This window comes from Pithys albifrons, chromosome 4, assembly GCF_047495875.1.
Source record: "Pithys albifrons albifrons isolate INPA30051 chromosome 4, PitAlb_v1, whole genome shotgun sequence".
Classification (NCBI taxonomy): Eukaryota; Metazoa; Chordata; class Aves; order Passeriformes; family Thamnophilidae; genus Pithys; species Pithys albifrons.
Window position 1 is genome coordinate 17,983,812 of NC_092461.1, and position 20,742 is coordinate 18,004,553.

Consider the following 20,742-nt stretch of genomic DNA (forward strand, 5'->3'; position numbering starts at 1 on the left):
GAGAGGAAATGGCCTCAGGCTGTGCCAAGGGAGGTTCAGGCTGGACATGAGGAAGATTTTCTTCACAGAAAGGATGGTTAAGCATTGGAATGGTCTGCCTGGGGAGGTAGTGGAGTCACTATTCTTGGAAGTGTTCAAGAAATGACTGGACGTGGCACTTAGCGCTAAGATGTAGATGGCATTGTGGTATTCAGGCACAGGTTGGACTCAATGAACATGGAAGTCTCTTCCACCCTTAATGATTCTATGATTCTATAAGTCTGTGTGGCTCAAAGTAGCTTTGGCCACTTTACTTCTGATGCTCAAATTCTGCAGCTCATTAGAGATGCTATCAGGCTCACCAGCAAAATATTGGAAGTGGGAATTAGCACTCAGTGATTCATTCACCTGTAACACCATATTGTTTAGACCACTGCTCCTATAGAAATATTGCTGAGATGTCAGTACATTCTGGCAAGGTTCCCACACATAGAGGTAGGAAGGTAAGATACCCCACTTTGCACCCTCTGTTCTATCCTAAAGGTTCTAAAATAAGCTAGTTGTATTTTGTTCACCTTTTCATTCGCACTAGCCAAAATCAATAGTTACCTTTACAGTAAAACAGTAGAAACCAGAAGCAGCAGATTCACTTAGTGGACAGTGCTGTTCCAGGATGTTGCACCTCCCAGGGAGCCCCTGAGGATAAAAAGGTGCTTCTGCACACTACTGTAAGCTGGGCAATTTCTGTACTCTACTGAGACCTCCCTCTAAACCTTTACTCCTGCTGAAACAACCACCACCATTTCTAGTGCACTCACTGTAAATTTTGGTTAGAGGTCCACTTGTATCAAAGTTTCACATTGGTTGTAGTAACCCAGAAACAAGATCTTTACTAAGGAATATGAAAGATATAAAGTTCTGTTTATACTTATTTATGAGTTATTGTTTCAAATACATGTAGGGATGCAGTACTGCTGATACACCTCCTTTGTGTAATGTAGAAAACTTCATATAGCTCTCTGAAGATGACTCTGAAGGCAGAACACCCACAATGGTTGGTAATAAAGCAGATTCTGCTGCAGTGTGTCAGTTTTCATCTGACAGATGTTGGGCAGGATCTCCAATTCCCTGCATAGAGCTACTGATTGATTTGTATCTTTTCTTGAAGCAGGAAGGTTACCGCTTCCTTGGCTGCTGTCTGCCCCTCCTCCCTCCCATTTGGCAGCTATTACAGAAAACTCCTGCAGCAACAGCTATCACTTCAAATCCTGTCTATTTTTCACTGAAAGCAGCAGATGTACCCATAACACTTCACTAAAGTTAGAAAAGGAGCATTGACATGACATATCTGTACTACAAGTGTACTGCAGGTTTATTTCATGCTTAAGCCTCAGTTCAGAAGAGTATTTAAGCTTGTCTTTAACTCTCAATGTTTACCCATTGTTTTCAATTTGTCTGCAATTACACATACCTAAAAACCTTCTTGAACAGAGATATTACACAATGAGCTTCTCACGTTCATCCTTCTTCCTCAACCCCCACAAATTATTCCAATGTCATAAGTATCATAATTTTATAAACTATATTCAATAGTTCTTTATTCAATGTTGAGCCCTACTGACTATTTTTGTTTAACCACAGGGTCAAGCAGCAAAGTGAAAGTAGTCTGCCCCGTAGGCTGGCAGTACAGGGGGAGCTGTTGAACAGATTTTTAATGCTTTTTAGCATAGCCTTTTTTGTTTCTCTCTGCATGAATATCCTTTTCTGGAGGTCTCTAATAAACATAGGTAGAGAGATTCTACATAAAAAAGGTACTTTTTTTATAATATTCCTTCAAGTTGCAGTGCAGATATCTTCCAAGACCTCTGTGCCTACATATTTCTTCAAATGTAAGTTTCAAGGTTAATTTTTATAAAAAATAACTTCACATACTAACTTCTAATAATAATACCATGTTTTATATTATATTATTACGAATAAAATATTTCAATTATTATTTTTATATTATTCCACGTTTAAGTGTAAATTTTTCAAAAACTGTAACTGTTTCCATTGTTTTCATGCTTCACCTAAAATGTGATAAGATTAAAAGATAAGGACTGAGCTTTAAAAAACCCCATCCCCAAAACCTTGTCCTAGAATCTCACTTCCTCTTACCATGAACCAGAAGAACAGACGCACACTTGGTCATTGTTTTTGTTTAATTATTTACTATTCAAGAAGCTCTGCTCACCCACTGAAAGAGACACTGTATGCACACATTACAAAGTAAATTCCCCAAAGAACTTCAGGATGACTCTGATCACCTTCTGAAAGCCTGTGTGTGCTGCAGAATCAGCAAGGTTTAAAGTACAGCCTTAAAATCACATTACAACCATGTAGACTGCACGGTGCAAAATCAAACAGAAATCTTGTTTTGCTTAGATACACATCTGTGTGGATGCACAGAGAAAAAAAACCCAAACAAACAACCCTTTAAGCTAGGGAAAAAGGCATGGAAATAGAAAGAATATCACACCAGAATAAAGTTTGACAACATCTTAAAAGCTATGCAAAGAAACAGAGCTTCTATGTGCTCCCTAGCCAAAGCTAATTGACTGTCAATTTCAGAGAAAGAAAAATCCTTGTGCTCTTGTGATATCTACTTTGTTCAGTGCATAAGACTTCACATGGACATATGGAGACCATTTGTGACTTTATTGTCCTTATTGTTCTCATGAGGTTAAGCTTACTGTTATTTTCAGATATTGCTCAGACATATTACAAAGGAAGAAAAAGATATACATCTGCCACAAAGTTTCATTCCTTTATGATCAACAGAGGTATCTTTGTTTCTCTTTGAAGGAGAAACCAAAGAAAGGTGCTAAAAAAGTTTATATATTTTGTACAGTAACTCAGTAAGCACTTTTTTTTCTTTAATATATTGAGTAACAACTGAGCAATTGGGGAATTCAGCAACTTAGAGGTACTTTTTTCTCCCCTTGATCTCTCTTTTCCCCTCGTGCTTTTGCAGTGTACTTGGTTTCTGATGCTCAGAAACCCAGGTGAGAAAAACACAAGCATTGCAATGTACTTGCGCATATCCGGTTGCTCTTGTACAACCACTGCTATCTGCAGCAATCAAGGTACACTGCACTTTGATTCTTTGCTATTCTTAGAAAGCTACAGTCTGAAGCCCTTACACAAGCTAAATTCTTTGCCTTTTCTTTGTATAAGTGGTAACATTCAGGCATTTATGCTATAAATTGTCATATCTCAGGTGCTACAAACTGACACTCCTGTTAGCAATTCTACTATTTTTTTACCAAATAAAGACTGCTAAGACAAGAAAGTGTTGAAGACTGTGAGCGTTTATTTTTCTTGGGCTTCTCCCAAACAAATTACCAGTATTTTTTAATTTCCAACATTTCTTTCCACTATGTATTTTGAACAAACAAATAAATAAATACATACATACATCACTGCTTTGAATCCCTTGAAAAGCTACCTTAATGAAATAAGGCCTATTTATGTGTATTTGCCATAGTCCCTGTCACCATAGTAACTGAGACCAAGATTCACAAAATCATGTAATTCCCACTTAAGCACCTGAGTACCTCTGAAGTTCTGGGCCTAATTGCTTCTCAAGTAAATGTGAACTTACTGTAAGGCCTTTTATGAATTGGAAGAAATTATCCTTTCTTCATAAATTTTTTTCCACTTGAGCAAGAAGGCTCTAGCAGACGGTGTAATGATTTTTTATAGTTAGAGCATCAGTCATACTGTTACAACACATTGTAGAGGTGGATCTAACAGGTTATACTGGAAATGGTCAGTTTTGGAGCTTCTGCCATTTGGGAGCGCAGTACTTCATCACCATTGTGGGTTTATTTTAGGTAGTTTACTCCTTCAGATATGAAAACATTTTGACTTTGTTTCCTTTCACCTTGTATTTTGCAATTTTTCCAGGGAAATGTATTGCTATTAGAGTTGGCAATACATACATGTGTGATCACAGATGTGATCACACTTTATTTGTGGTTGATATGTTTCAAAATTAGGACTGAGACTTTTTTTCAGAGCAGAAATCAGAGTAGAAACCATCAGATGGATGTCAGCATTGGGATGATGTCTGCCAAGTGGTGAAAGAAGGTAGACAGCTCTGCTCTTGACAGGCGATAGACTCTGATGTATCCATTTTCTTATAACCACAAGTAAGGGTGATTGACTCCTTCAACTTCAAAAAGAAGATGGTGGGAAAAGATTGTTAGCCACGTGGGAGTGTTTGGGACCAGCACACCTTGCCACAACTGCTGTGCTTACATCTCTGGCACTCAGGATGGCTCAGGGATGGACTTGCTTGGAGCCGGCATAGAGAAACACCAACACATGGGAGTTGCGCAGGCTCTTCTACACAGGTATCTCCTGCTGCCTTTTACACCTACCTTAGTCCCAGGCAATGCCACCCCAAAATGACTCAGTAAGTAATGGAAGACTCAGTGAGCACATGTCTGTGTTTGACTCGTGCACCACAGAATAAGCCTAATGGTTGCTAACTGGTAGTATGAGAATGGCTGGGTTATGCTTTTGAAGATATAGTTTGTTACTTACTCTTTACAGTCTGAAATACCAGGCAATGTGCAAATAAGTAAAAGTTACATTGTAGAAAATCCCTTTTGTAAACTCATGGAGAGTTACTGGTTGTCCATTCTCTGACATCCACAGAGAAAAGCGATTGACTGGAGTCGGAGTGTCTGTGGTATGGACACACTGTTTCAGGAAAAAATTGCTGTAGTTTTTTTAAAGGGTTGTAAACCACTACAAATGGCAAAACAAATCACCATAGCTGAAGACATCACAGAAGTACACAGTTTAAAGGCCAAACCTGATCTAGAAACAAATTTCATTAAAAAACAGTTGAACAAAGGAAAATGTATAAAAAGGATTAGAAGCAATGGCAATTATGAAAAAAACAACTCACCCCCTGCAAAAAAAAAGCTCCTAAAACAAAAACAAAAAATTGCAAAAAAACAACACAAAGCTAGCTTATCAAGTTTTTTTAACACCCTAAGGAATATTTAATTTCTTATCTGATATTACTTATAAAGTTATCCATTGTAAAAACTTGAGAGTGTGGAACTATCAGAACACCTTGGTGTGCTTTGTAATTTTTTTATGGGTGGGAATTTTTTTGTTTGTTTGTTTGTAGTTTTTTTGTGTTTTGGTGTTATGTGTTTGTGTGTGGGGGGGTGTTTTCTTTCCTTTTCTTTTCTTTTTTTTTCTTTTCTTTTTTTCTTTTTTTCTTCTTTATTTTTTTTTATTGCAAGTTTATAATTGTGATGCTGGAAAATAGCCAACCGTTATACTCCACTTTCCAAGAACTGGAAAGCAAGTGTAGTAACTTTTGACCAGTTACCAGCAAATATCTCTGGGGCAGGTAAGAAGGCTTCATTTCAGTAATGCTTGCTGGCATTTGGAGCATTAATTAGATGCTGCAGCACTGAGTCTCCCCAGCAGGAGCTCAGAATGTGTGAAAAGGTTAGAGATCAGGACTTACTAAGACTGGGAAGGGGGATGATTGTCCTCAAAGATGCTGAGGTTAACCTGGATGAGTGTAGCTGTGTATGGTGCACGAGTCATTTAGTTGCCTTTGGCACTCAGAGGAAGGAATTGGACACGTCCAGAGTGAGACATCTCAGCGCAAAGTAGATCTCTAGCTTAGGTCAGATGAGCTTCTTGCTGTAGAGTGTGTAGCTTTTGGGTGAGGTGTTCTGATGTCCACAATGTAGATATCTTACAGTGATATGAATTTCCATATGCACACCACTTAATTTTTTCATGTAGCCTGTGAATAGGATATTGAACCTATTAATGGTAGAAATGATACCTCTGGCTGGAACTGTGCTGTCTCAAGTGTTCACCATTGAAGAAAATCTTGTTGTATCCTTTGTTTCTGCTCGGGGATGTCTAAATATAAAATTTATGGTCCATGATAGGTATGAAGAGTTTGGTAAGGGAAAATACAATTACCTTAGTTGTTTGGTGTACTTAGGAAAAAAATACTGTATTGAGAACATCTCATGCTGAAGTTATCTAGACAACTGAGGCAATATGCTAGTCCATGTACAAAATCTTCCTGTGTTTGGTTTTAATTTTGCTTCCTCAGAGTGACTCCTAAGATTTGCTGCAAAATTAGTTTGAATTCTAATATGTGAATTATTTAAAACTGATTCATATTAATTTGTAGTTTTCTATTTGGCAGTTACTTTGTGAAAATACACCTTGGACATATTTTTTCATGAGTTATTTGTTTATGGCTAGTCCACCTTAAATCATTGGCTAAAAGATGGGTTATTTTTTCCATTTCCTTCCTGATCAACTTGAATAGCAAGTGGTGAATTTTCATTTGAAGAACCTGTGGTCTAAATTTTCAGAGTCATTTGTGTCCTAATTAATGAAAATACTAGATTTCATGGGTGTTTTTACAAATCTTTGGCAGTTGTTCAAATACTGGAGTACACAGTTCTGGCTGATTTTACTCAGAAAAAATATCCACAAAGTGGTTTTAAAACCATGTAGCTATTGATCTTCCCTCTCCACACAGAAAAATAACATTTAATTTCAAAGAAAACAGTTACTATGGGGTTTCTGCCATGTCCAGAAAGTTATAGGTCTTAGAGGCTTCTGTCAGTGAGAGGAGTTATCGTTGTGTGCTAGAACAAACTGTACCAACAGGTAGCCTGTAGTATCAGATTTTATGAGTCCTTCCAAATGTTTTGCTCTTCTGATTATATACCGTGCCTAATACCACCCTTATTTGTAGTTTGTTCTGTCAGTGTGCTGGATGAGACACTAAACATCTTCTGGATGTGCACTTTCTAATGAATAATGAGTGTCAACACCTCTCCCTCAGGGTGTGTGCTTCTCATAGGCTTTGTTCATGAAAGCACATTTTCCTGCAGGAAGATGTTTTGTGGCCATTAAACTGCTCCTGCTCTTTTACAGCTTTTGTGCAAGGGAAACTCCAGGCATTCTGCCGTGTTTCCAGCTTTGTGGGATGGGAGGGGGGATATATTTGGTGAAAACCAACTATATCCCTTTGTAAGCAAACAGGTATTTCCTTGGTGTCTCCAGCAAATTGAATGGGAGAATAAGTGTATTGGATTACAATGCTTCAATTCAGATGGCTAAGCATGAATGCCTAAAAAAAAGGAGTATTTTCAAATAGAAAGGGGGGATTTTGCCATCACCTTCTTATGTCAAATGGAGCTTATGAAGTGCATTCCAGGTAATCATTTGTTTTGCACCCAGGGAGCAGATAAACAGCAGTCATTTCAATTGCTGAGATCAGAATCACTCTTGTCAAAGCAGCAATGGGAAGAAACCAGGTTCAGAATGAGAGCCTTTCAAGGAAAATGGTCAGAAAAGAAGTTTATCTGTATATAACTAGCGAGGATACATAGGGCATCGTGCAGCTGTTTCACAGTTAGCATGTGCTCTGAAAGATTTAAAATTGTGCACTGTCAGTATGAGAAAGGAAACTGAAACATAAAAGGGGTCTGACTGAGGAAACTCTGAGAGAGAGCTGTAAAGGATTATTTATCCCAGTGCTCTTCCTCATGTGGGTATTAATGTATGAGCAAATCCTTTAATTTGGTGGACATTCACTGGATTAGCTGCACAGGTTGCAGAGATGATGTGGTATAGATTTCTGTTGAAAACATTGCTTTAAAAACCCCATGTGTAAACATGAAACTTTACAAGGGCTTTTCTCATTAGATTAATATTTTGCTGGAGGAAGACAGATTTGGTAGATTTCTTTTTTCATGCTAAAATAGGTTTGATTCTTTAAAATATTTATAGATTTCAGTTTGCTTTTGTTTGGAATGGGAATTCACAATGAGACTATAACCCTATGCTGTGGCATACTGAATTGAATAGACCTTTTCTTTACCAAATAAGATATAAGACATCTCCTACCTAGAAGGCTTGTCTTTTTAGTGTTTTAAACCAGAACATTCCCCTCATGGATATAGCTGTAAGCTGTCACTTCTGTCAGCAACAGAAGTTAAAGAAAATTTGGGTTGTATGTTAAGGAGTGCACCTTTTTTATGGTATCCTTCTGCATTGGCTTGAATGAGGATAGCCATAGCTTCTTTTCCTTTTTACTCCATATACATAGAGAGAAAAACATGCAAAAAACCTGCTGCTGCACAATAAGTTAAGCCTAAAAGCAGGGTGTGGGTCCTGCTTTCTGTAATAGCCACAGCAGTGTACAAGAGCTGAGTCCTCACTGAAGTTGGTGGGAATTTTTCAATGGACTGCCTTGACAGCTGAAGCTGACCCTTCATTAATAAATGAGGAATTTTAAGATGCTTTTACCCAGAAATTTATATGAAGCCACTGTCTATGCCTGTCACTTGCACCTGTGTGCAGAAAGGATTAAAATGCCAGTTATGAAATTTAAATTTTAAAAAATCTGTTTTCTGTCTCAGAAGTAATTTTTTAAATGGTCATTCTTAAAAAACCTATTAAACAACAACATATAACATCTTTTCAGTGTTTCTATAGAGCAGAAAACAATGTGCTGAAATTGCTGAGGCCCAAGGTAAGCATCTCTCAATACAAGAAATGGTATTTGTGTTTATGGGTAGCATGGCACTGGAAAAATGTTATGAGAATATTTTTTAGATATAAATGAGCAACTGAAAAATTTCCTTTATAAAGTGCTACCTAAACTTTTACTGTTGAATAAATAACTATGCTTCTTTCTTCAAATCTGAATCTCTTGTTACAATGAAAATGCTTAAACTTTCATAAGGGGTTGGGGTTTTTTTAAGATAGGTGAGCTACTAACTAGAAAATCATTGCGCTGGCAATATTTATGAAAAATCATACACAATCTAAATAAAAATGTAAATAGAAATATAAAACATGTAAACCAAAAAGTCCTTGGCTATATTTTGATCTTGTCAACTACAAATTGAAATGTTTGCACCAATTGGAATTAAAGTGTGGAGGAAAACAAACCTAGCAGTAGGAGTTGCTCTTCCACTTTTTACGACTGTTTGCAAAATGGTAGATTTGAATAGAGAGAAATTGATATAAAACATATTTTATAAGTATATAAAGCCAAGCAGCTTGAAAGAAAAGCCATGTCCATCAACTGAACTTTGGGACCCTGTAATGTACAATGCCTACATTTGTGGGAGCTCTGCTTCTGATCTGCTGCTGTAAGCTAGAAAGAGCTGGTGATGAGGAGGGACATGGGATCTCTTGCATGAGGTATTGGCAGTCGGGCAGCAGCTTTGGAGACTGTTCCTTTTGTCTAACGGTGTCTCTAAAATAGCTGAACAAATAGTAGCCTTTACTTTCTGCAAAACTGCCAGTGGCACTGTGGAGTGATAGTTCTAATTAAACTATTAATTCAGTCTGTTGGATTACCTAAGTTAGATAAAATGACTACTCCCTCAAAATACATGACTTGATTATAGAAATCTTTAAATATAAAGCCCATTATTGGTTATGTGTGTATCACACATATAAAATGAGGCAGCAGCAGGCTTGTTTGGGTTCAAGATTAATTGAAATTCCATGCAAATGTTTACTTCAGAATGGAAAGGCATTTTGGCTCAACTGTTGTCATTAAGACACAAAACTCTCATGTCTCTGGACAGGCTCATGGTCTGTGTGATCCTGGGGAGGGGAGAGGAGGAGCAAAAGAGGTGGCTTGTCATGGTGGGTCTTCAATGTACTGCAAAGATGGAACATGCAGCTTTCTCCCTCACCTTGCCAGCCTGAAAGAAAGGTACTGGGTTGAGCTTCTCAGCCTTTCTGACATCTCCCAAGAGAAGGCAGAGTTGTATCAATATGTTTAATGAAACAATTACCCTCTTAGTTGTTACTTACAAAATGTCCTTTGAAAAGTGGAAATTTGTAATACTATAAAATGCCTCTGCTGTTTGCAGATGTGAGTTATAGCAGATCAAGTTATCAGTTTTCTACCACAAGTCTTTAGTCCTATTGCCAACAATGACCTTATATACAGCTATAAATCTTGCCAGAGTATAACTGCATTTCACTGTAATGGGGTATGTCTTACACAGACAGACAGCATCAGGAATTCTGTGTGTAATAGACAGTGCTTCCCAACATTCATATCAAAACTGAGGATGTAGAACTGTGGGCTGCAGAAGTCATTGAGGTGTATTGCAGTTTTCTATCCCTAAGTACTCTGATTTTATCATGCCAATGCTGCTCTAGTTCAGGAGTTTGTGGTATTTATTTTATAAACCTTATTCTGAGTTGCTTGCAGCTTTTCTGCTCTCCACATCAGAAGTCATTCTGGAGAAGGAAATTTCCTGAATGCAGTTGCTATTGCTTTATTTATTTATTTTAATTTTCCCTTTTTTTTTTTTTTTCTTTTTTGTTTGTTTTTTTTTGGGGGGGTTTCTTTGGGGTTTTGTTTTCTTTTATCTTTTTGGAGGGGTGGGGTGGGAGTTGAGGGTTAGGAATTATTCAGTCCAAATGTAAGTCTGACTTAAAAAATTCCATCTCGTTTGCAAATATTGGAGTCATAGCAATTTTATAAGGTATTTGAAGACCCAAAATGCGGTGGGTACCTAATTTGAGTCACAGAAGAATCTGTTTCTCTGGCTCTAGGAACTTAAATGCCTGGGGGGGGGAGGGGGGCAGGGGGAAGCCTCTAATTTATTTGGACTCTTTTGAAAAGTTAACCTTAAAGCTTGATTTTTGTGGTGTGAAATTTATTTCTAGTACTGAGCTGAATAGATAAATATATCAGTGTTGTATCAGATTTTATTTCAGAACTGTTCAGTTATTTCTGAATTTGAGATAATTAAATCTAAATATAATTAAAATACCAATAAGCTTTGTCTTACTCAATTATGAATTAAATAGAGAGCTGTCACTATTTGTGAGCCTAAACAACTCAAAATAGTATTTATTGTCTTGTGAAATGGTGAAAATATTTAATGAAAGTACTCACTGGCTCTGATATTCATGGGTGGGCTACAACAGCATCCCATTATTAAATACCACTGCACTATTCATGCATCCCAACTACAGCCATTTTACACTGTCTTTTGGTTAAATTCAGTACTGCATTGAGCAAGTACAATCCTATGGAGAACTGTAGTTGTTATTCTTGAGCAAAATTTGTCATTCTACCTAGGTGTGTCTCACCTCCCCGAGCCTCTGTGGCACAGGGAGGCTGACTGGGGAGGAGAGCAGAGAAATCATAGAGTGAAAGAGATGCAGACTTGATAACAGTCTTTGGTGTGCTTTTTGTTGCTGCTCTTGTCAGCTTGCTCTTATGAAAAGACATTGCATATTAAGAACTTGCTCTTATCACCAAGTTTTTTAACTTGAAAGGTATTGTATGTGTGCACGTATATGTGAATACGCAACTTGGCCTAGTGCTCATAGAGGTAAAAACATAGAAATTTGGATACCTTATTGTTGTTCATTTTTCTTGGAGTTGCACAACCGTTTCATAATTTTATTTATATCAGTGTATGACTGCAGGGCATACAAAAATAAGTCACATCAAATAATAGATACAAAAATTTCTGTCTATAGCCACAAAGACCCGGCCTCCCTACTAATCCACCTTCTGCCATTCCTTTCGCCTAGAAACAAAAGTATCTGTTCTAACCCGGAAGAAGAAATTAGGACTCTTGCTTTCCCTTCTTTCTATCTGTTCTGTATCTAGGTGAATGTGAGGAAAGAAGAGTAAAGGCAGAATGATACCAGGACTGAAATTCAGGGCCCGGTTCAGAGTGGTAACCCTACAGCTAACTTAACTTCAACAGAGGTTGCTGTCTGTGTTGAGGGTTTCAGTCCTTCAGTCAGGTGTCCTACACAGCACATACATGTGCTACAAGCTGTAATGCAGGTGATGGAGGGAAAGGCTGTACTTCTTGCTGCAAGGAAAGGGAGCGGTTCAGTGACTAGAGAGAGCAGGTCACAGCAATGAATGAGGCTGTCAGTTCAATACCCAATGCAAAAACTTATGTGTTTGTTCCTGTCTTTATCCCTAAGAGGATTTCTAAAGTCTAATGAAAAACTTAGGCTTCCATGAGCATGGTCTTTAAAAATTATACCTGGAGCTGTGCCTGTTTCCAGCAAATATCCCCTGGCAGGTCTGTTTCAGAAAGATCCTTATGAATTTTTTCAAAAGGTTTCTCAGAATGTTTAAAGCATAAACCTGCTCCTTCATAAAAACTGCAATTCTTTCTTCATTTACAGAAGACATAAAATACCTACTGTTTGCATCGGTTTTCAAAAATTTAAATTCTGAAGTTGAGTCTCATTTGGGCCTTGCAATCCATCTCTTGTATTCTGTACTTCCCAGTACAATATCAGTCTTCTTCAACCAAGAAAAGTATTAATAATATCATTTCAGTGGGCATTTGCAAGGTGTTTTTTTACTGCAAATCATCAAACAAATTGCAGTTGTTTCTTTTCTAGTGTTTAGTATTTGACTGCTGCACCCACCACCCAGCTCTGACACCTTTTCCCTTTAGCATTTGTGTTTCAGATTGGACACAGTCCGAAAATTTTAAAATTTCTTAAAATCTTAAAATTGTAAGGAATTTCACTGCTGTTCTTAGTTTCAGGATTCCTAGCTTGGACTTATCACACAACCTTTTGTACTACTTACATTTAAATGCTTCTGTGTCTTCAGTTTCTCTGTGTTCTAGTAAGGGAATATCCTGTTATATAAAACATGCAAATTTTTAATGCTACACATTGGGAACCAGAATACATAGACTCTTCCAATTCCTTGTCTGTACCTTGGAATTACACAGATCAGAATTGGAGCTGCTTAAAGAGCATTTCTTAGCCACAACATGTATTCTCTGGTTCAATTTTATTTGCTTTGCTTAGTGCACTGAAGCTGATGTCTCTCAGATATTTGTTAAATTTTCTGTTTTATAAATGTTAATTCAGAGAAAGTTCACCAGGTGAAAAAGGTAAGAAAGGTAACTGAATTGAAGCTGTTCCTCAGCCTCTGAAAAGACCCATCTTGCACACTGCAAAACAGTAATAGATGCACAAACTACCATGGGTACCAAAAGGTGCATTAGATGATGTTCACAAAAGGTAGTTTAGAGCCAACAAGGGGCTGTCAAGGCATCAAAGACTGTGTAGTGTAGACATGTCTCAAGGGTCCAGTTTGCTTTTCACAGTCTGGCTCATTGGAAGACATTAGATTGGGTCTGGTTTGCACTATCTTTGAGGACGACAGAGATTACAGCCTTATGTCCTTAAGGCACACAGAAAGCATATGTTGCCTCTCACTGCCTTCTGTTTCTATTGTTAATAATATAAGCGAGGAGCAAAGCTGTATGCTGTTTCCCTGTTGAATACTGTGACCCTGAATTTGGATGCCCATTATTTAAGTAGATTATTTTAACTGAAACATATTCTGTGTGCTCTAAATACTTGGTAAACGGAAAACCCTAACAAGTTTGCAAATAAAACTGGTCTCTCTCAAAGACAGTGTAATTTTTATTATATGCAGGCTTGATTCTGATCCCGCTGAGGGACCAGACTGGGCACTCTTTTTGGAGCCAGGAAGAATTGGCTTCTATCCTTGAGAACACAGCCATGTTCACTGAAACACTGGAAAGAGTCTCTTGTGGGCAAAATGATTCGGTTTCTCTTTTTGAAGTTTATTGTGCTATTTGACAAAACCTGTCTAGTTCTATTCATATTGAGTGTCAGAGTAGAAGAATTTATTCTGAGGAAAACCAAAATACATGACAGAGCAATAAAAAAGAAAAATCAGGAATTAAATGGAACTCTTTCTTTTTTCTTTTTTTTTTTTTTTCAGAATATTGCAACACTTTCACACTACTGCTGAGGATTACACCATCATTTTCACCTCTGGATGCACAGCTGCACTTAAACTGATAGCAGAATCATTCCCTTGGATACCTGAAGGCACAGAACAACCCAGCAGTCGATTTTGTTACCTAACTGACAGCCACACATCTGTGGTGGGTATGAGGGGGATAACTGCCTCAAAGAATGTCTTGTCTGTTCCAATAAAACCGAAGGAAATCTTGTTAGCAAAAAGCAGGTTACCAGCTGAAGAACAAAACTGCTCGACACCTCATCTTTTCTCTTATCCAGCTCAGAGCAATTTTTCGGGTACCAAATATCCCCTTTCATGGATACAGGACATAAAATCTGGAAAACTCCGCCCCATCGAAATACCGGGGAAGTGGTTTGTTCTTCTAGATGCAGCTTCATACGTGAGCAGTTCTCCATTAGACCTGGGAGTTCATCAGGCTGACTTTATCCCCATCTCGTTTTATAAAATCTTTGGATTCCCAACTGGTTTAGGAGCATTATTGGTAAACAACTGCATTGCTCCCTTCTTGAGGAAAACGTATTTTGGAGGTGGAACTGCAGCTGCCTACCTTGCAGGAGAGGATTTTTATTTCCCAAGGAAATCGATAGCAGAAAGGTAAGTCTTTGTTTAACAAAACAGGTTGATTTTTTTTTCTGATACTGTTTGTATCAGACAAATCTTAGGCTTGTATGCACTGGGCTGTGACTCATCTGCTTTTTATGCAGTTGGATGGGTATTTCACATCTAATTCAGTTTATCTTAGTAGTCTTTTTTCCTATCTAAAGAACATCATCTGAAATCTCTACCTTCCTCTCCTGATCTCATTTGTCACAACTTGTAAAAATACAAGGCTTCATTCAGTGACAAAAAGGTCAGTCCATGCATTTTTTTAGTTTATATTTAAGGCACCTCAGTGGAACCTTGATTTGTTTTTGAAACTCTGCACCCAGCACAGTCAGGCCAAGGTTGATCACACACTGTAATGGCCCTCAGTGGAACTGCAAAGTAAGGACTATTTATTTGACTGGGAAGGTGGCATGCTTTACTCTCAAGAGAAACTTTATCAAAATAACATGTGAGGTAAGATACAATACCTTTAACAAATATTTGTGGTGCTCTTATTCCCTGACTGAGGTTCTGAAGAATCTGTGAAGCTCTCCTACAGAAAATAAAGGAACAGGAGGAGGTCAAACATATATACATAAGGAAATGCAGGGCAATGGATAAGCTTCTCCAGTCCCTTAACACATTGAAGTGCCACTCATAGTGATGTTGGGTCTCTCTGCCTCTCTCCTTCATGCCATGCAGAACTGACATAAATGCAGTTAAGGGCCTTCTTTCCTGTCTCACACTTGCACAAAAAGATGCTAGAGATCAGTATTTAATCACAGAATCATAGTATAGTTTGGGTTGGAAGGGACCTTAAAGATCATCTAGTTACTAACCCTTGCCATGGGCAGAGACACCTCCCACCAGAACAGGTTACTCAGAGCCCCATCTAACCTGGCCTTGAACACTTCCATGATGGATGGGGCATCCACAACTTCTCTGGGCAACCTTTCCCAGTGCCTCACCACCTTCACAGTAAAAAAGTTCTTCCTTACATCTAATCTAAACCTGTTCTCTTTCAGTTTGAAGCCATTTCTCCTGGTCCTGTCACTACATGCCTTTTTAAAAATTCCATCTCCAGTTCTCTTGTAGGCCTCCTTCAGGTACTGGAAGGCTGCTATAAGGTCTACTGTGAGCCTTGTCTTCTCCAGGATGAGCAACCACAACTCTTTTAGCTTTGTCTTTGTACTCCAACCCTCTGAGCATCTTCATAACCCTCTTCTGGACTCACTTGAATGCTTCAAGTCCTTCCTATACTGGGAGGCCCAGAGTTGCAGTACTCCAGGTGGGGTCTTATTGGAGCAAAGTAGAAGGGGAGAAGCACCTCCCTTGACCTTTTGGCCATGCTTTTTTTGATGAAGCCCCAAACATGGTTTGCTTTCTGAGCTTCTCATCAACCAACACATCCCATTCCTTCTTCCCAGGGCTGCTCTCAATCCATTCTCCACTCAGCCTGTATTTGTGTTTGGGATTGCCCTGACCCATGTGCAGGACCTTTTACTTGTGCTTGTTGAACTTCATGAGATCTGCAACAGGCCTCCTCTCAAGTCTGTCAAGGTTCCTCTGGATGGCACCCTTTTCCTTTAATGTGTGTACTGCACATAGTTTCCAGGAGGATCTGCTCCATGACCTTGCTGGGCACCAAGGTGAGACTGACGAGTGTGTTGTTCCCCAGGCCTTCATTTTTTCACTTTTTTAAAATGCGGGTTCCGTTCAATGGGAACTTCACCAAACTGCCATGACTTATCAGATACAATGGAAAGTGGCTTAGCCACTTTATCCATCAGGACCCCCAGATACATCTCATCAAGTTCCATGGACTTGTGGACCTTCAGGTTCCATGGATGATCTTAAATCTGATCTCCTTCTGTGCCTTTCCGTTCTGTGACTTGGACGGTGTGACTGGAGAACTTGCTGGTTGAGACAGAGGCCAAAAGTCATTGAACATTTCAGTCTTCTCCATGTGCTGGGTAACCAGGTGTTCTGTTTCCTTCTGGAGAGGGCCCACATTTTTCCTAGTTTTCCTTTTACCACTGATGTACTTGCAAATGCTCCTCCTGTTGCCTTTGATGTTCCTGTCCAGATTTAATTCTATCAAGGCTTTGGCTTTCCTAACCTGATCTCTAGCAGTTCAGAAAATCTTGCTGTATTCCTCCTCATCTGTCTGTTCTTGCCTCTACCCCCATTAGGCTTCCTTTCTTTTTTGAGTTTATCCAGGGGCTCCTTGTTCATCCATACAGGCCTCCTGGCATTTTTGCCAGGCTTCCTTTTTGTTGAGATACATTGCTGCTAGGTTTGAAATAGATAATCCTTGAATCTTAACCAGCTCTCTTGGACCCCTCTTCCTTCCAGGGCTTTATCTCATAGTATTCAAACAAATATTAAATATATACATACAAATGCACACACACACACACACACACACACACACACACACATTTTGTGTGTATGTATATATGTGTATCTGTATATAAAATATATAGGTACATATATAATAAATATATATATATACACAAACATATATAAAATGATAGTCCTTGGGACAGGCTAGAGGTGAAAAGGAGAAATGATTAAAAAGGCCATTCATTCCTCTTAATGGTTTATGTGTGTGTATTTAGAAGCAAGATGTCCTGCATCTCCCATGATGTACATGTTCGACTTTTCACTGCATATATAGTAGTGCAAAATGATGCTTCACATATTTTCACCTCTTCTAGGTGTGTACTATTAAGGCTGCTGTGGCATTTTGGTTCTGGACTGGTAAACACAGAGGCTGGCTGCGTTCACCTGGCTCTTGCCATATGAGGCCATGCATTATTTCAGAATTGCACGTTGGCACCAAAGATGTTCAGTTATTCTTTTAATTTAGAAATAAAAACAGCAGAGAAACATCAGCATTCTGACCTGTATTTCTGATTTTTCAAACCAAAAAGGCTTTGAAGTGCTGCACTCACTGAAAGGATGAAAAGGCACAGAAATCATGGGATCCCAGGGTGCTCTTGCATCACCTGCAAGCCAAGGAGAAAACCAGCTTTAATTTGACCTGTGCTGGCTCCAATTTCTGAGCAGCTTTTCTAGAGGAAGTTGATACACAACTCCTGAGACTGCATAGCAGATAAAAATGTCCAAAATGTGTTTTAAATCTTGATTCTTCTTTTATATTTTTTTTAATTAACAGGGGAGAGGTATGTGGGAATCTTGAGGGGTACTCTCTCTTTGGTATCTTTTTCAAGAATATTCAGAGGTTGATCAATTAATAAACCTTTCAGGTATTTGCAGCTCCCACTCTTTCAAGGGCTTTTTTTACTGGATCAGAAGGGCCTGCTTTAACCTTCTTCTACTACAGATTTATAAACAAAGGAATTTGATTTCTAAGTCAGGCTGTGTATAGAGTGTCCAATCTTTATATGAGGGATACTAACTAAAATAATCAAATCTGACAGCTGGATACTAGTTCCCAGTAAACAACAAAGTGTCACACAGACAGTCTGAGTCATTGTTCATAGGTCAATATTTATATTTGGCCTCATCTAATCCTTTGGTTGTTATTTGAAAACCTAATATTTAAAAGTTCATGTTTAAAGCATTACTGATGTTGTCCATAATCCCTAGCAAACTGTAGAGGCTTAAAGTCCTACCTGGAGAAGCTTGAAGTTTTCAGTGATAAGTCAAGAATGAGGATAACCACTTCCTTGAAAAGAATAAAAACAACATATTACATTGACATTCTCAGTCAATGTGCTCCAAGCTCTGTCATCCTTTTTTTTTTTCTTTCATCTGCTAGGGGTTTTGCTTTATTATGTTTTTAGTGTTTTCCTGGTAATAACATACAGAGGCAGAGCAGTTAGGAACAGAACTATTACACTTCAAATGGATGCTAGGTCACTGTGGCCAAAGCTAATGATTACCTTTCCATTTGTTTGCTAGTGACTGAAACACTTGTGTCATTGTTTTGCATATAAACAGCAACTCTAGTCCAGTTTTATCCCTGTCAAACTGGAGTAAGGAGCCTCTATGCTTGGAGATATCCAAACCTAACTGGAGAAGGTACTGAGCAAACTGCTCCAGGTGGACATGCTTTAGGCAGGAGGTTGGACTTGAGATTCCCAGGGGTCCTTTCCAACCTCTGTGCTTCTGTTATTGTTTTTATGCACCACTGCTGATCTCCATCTGCATTCTGTCTTCCGACATGTGTTTGTGATTCCAAAAGGTTTTATTCTGAATTTGCCGGGGGGGAGGGTGTTTTGTTGTTTGTTGTTTTTTGAGGGTTTTTTTAAGAAATAAATCTTGTTTACAGTTTGTTATTAGCATTTGGATTCAATGCACTGAAACATGTCATTTCACACGGTAATTCACAAGGAACTCTGGCAAACATCATTGGAAAAGTGGGTTTGAATACGTGTATCTGAGTATCATTAGTAGAAGGTATTCCCCATTCACACGTTATCCAAGACCAGTCAACTAAGGAAACAGCTTTTTCTAAGTGAAGGTGGAACATGACATGGAGACATGTAACAACATACAGTTTATTCATCTTTCCTTCCTAGGACTTTCAAAATGGTTACCTTTCTTCTTAATGTATACAGCTTTTGCTAGTATTTCTTGTAGTCTATTTTTTTGTTCCTGCTACATAAACTATTGTGTCACAGTCTCTTACATTTCTTTAATACCCTCAAATCACTTCCACATTTTCCCATTTCTTGTCAGTAGCCAGTCTTCCCATCTCAGCTTTTAAAATCATGTTTATTGTATTTTCATCCTTGTATCAAACAGCTTGACAAATTATTATTATCATTCACAAATCTAGCTTCATTTCCCATGTTGTTTTTTTTCTGCACAACATGAGATAATAAAATAATATGATTATGTATAGCAAGAATTCAGCGATAAAATATTCATCATCTGCCCTATTTTTCTTTTGTATCTGGAAGTGCTATTGAGAATCTGATCATCCTGGAATTTATGACTAAGGGAAAAGGAGCTATTGTGTTATCTCTAAATTGGATATCTGCATCTTCGTCTACCCATGTGAAATATCTAGTGCATTGGATGTTGTTCCAAATGCATTTTCAAAAGCTTTGTCCCTGAGGAGTTTTAGTGGCTCTTGTCTCTGCTGCTTGAATGATTTGACAGTCCCAAAGCAACATGCACACTTTTGCAGTCTATGATGTGTTGTACTTAACCAAAGCAGGTTTCTTTATTCTTGATGCTGTAGCTAGAAATCACTGGGACAGCTCTGCGCATGCTCATGCAGGTATGTGTATAGTGACATGGTTTGGATTCTCACTTGCATGCTGAGTTTGTGCATGCTGTGGGGAAGGGAAGAGAAGGAAGGAAGGAGTGGGAAGTGGAGGCAGAAAGGTAGGGACTTGAGACAAAATCCTGCCACTGAGTGATGAATATGGAGCAGCTCAATAATCCTTTGGCAAAAATAGATGATCTTCTGCTTGAGGGTCTCTAGCATGACTGCCTGTTTCGGTCAAGAAAGAAAGAAAGAAAGAAAGAAAGAAAGAAAGAAAGAAAGAAAGAATGTAATGACAGGTGCTGTTTTTTTCCACAGAAGCTCTTTGTAGTACTGAGAAATGACCTAGGGACTGAACTGTTTAGAAGAGCACAATCTTTATGTAGAAACTCACCCTGTAGTCTGGCATATGTCCACTGGATCCACACAAGGACTCTGTCCGTTTGTCCATAATTATTTTAATGTTGTAAGTGGACTTAAATATTAACCTGTCACATTTTTGTGATGTTCAGATATCTCCAAACAGAACCACTAATGGAGGAATTTCCAAATCTGTAAAATTCCTGAACACTCTTTGAAACAGCAGTGATGACTTTCAGATTAGATACTTGGAGAAGTGATGAGGGATTTCATCTAATTTCTAATAGGTGTCTGCACCATGAGACTGCCTTCTGCACCTTACAGACCTGTTGCAGCCAGTGACAGGGACTCATAAGCCTGAACAAGGAATAAGAGGGTGAGCAAGTCTCCTTGTTTCCCTCAGCCCCCAGTGTCACCATGTCCTGCAGAAATGAGAGGCCATAGGTCATTGAGAAGAACTATGTAGAACTCTCATACAGCTGCTCTCTGAAAGGCAGAGAAAATCCTTTCATTTAACTGGTGTAACTTTCATTTAATTGTTAGTACTTAATTCTGATAACTTTTACAACTGTTTTTCAAAACAAGAGCTGTGAAGAAATAAAAGGGGACTTCTCCCCTCTTTGAGTAAATATAAGAAGGTTAAATTAACCTGTTATTCTTTCCCTTTTTTGCTGATGTGCAAGTATCT

General features: G+C 38.5%; 1 protein-coding gene across 1 annotated transcript in view; it reads left to right on the forward strand.

Moving 5' to 3' along the window:
• MOCOS (molybdenum cofactor sulfurase) overlaps positions 1-20,742 on the forward strand; it is a 225,603-nt gene that overhangs the window by 75,892 nt on the left and 128,969 nt on the right. Inside the window, exon 4 of the mRNA XM_071553581.1 lies at positions 13,820-14,458. Within this exon, the coding sequence (XP_071409682.1) occupies positions 13,820-14,458 (639 nt within the window). The remainder of the gene's footprint in view (positions 1-13,819; positions 14,459-20,742) is intronic.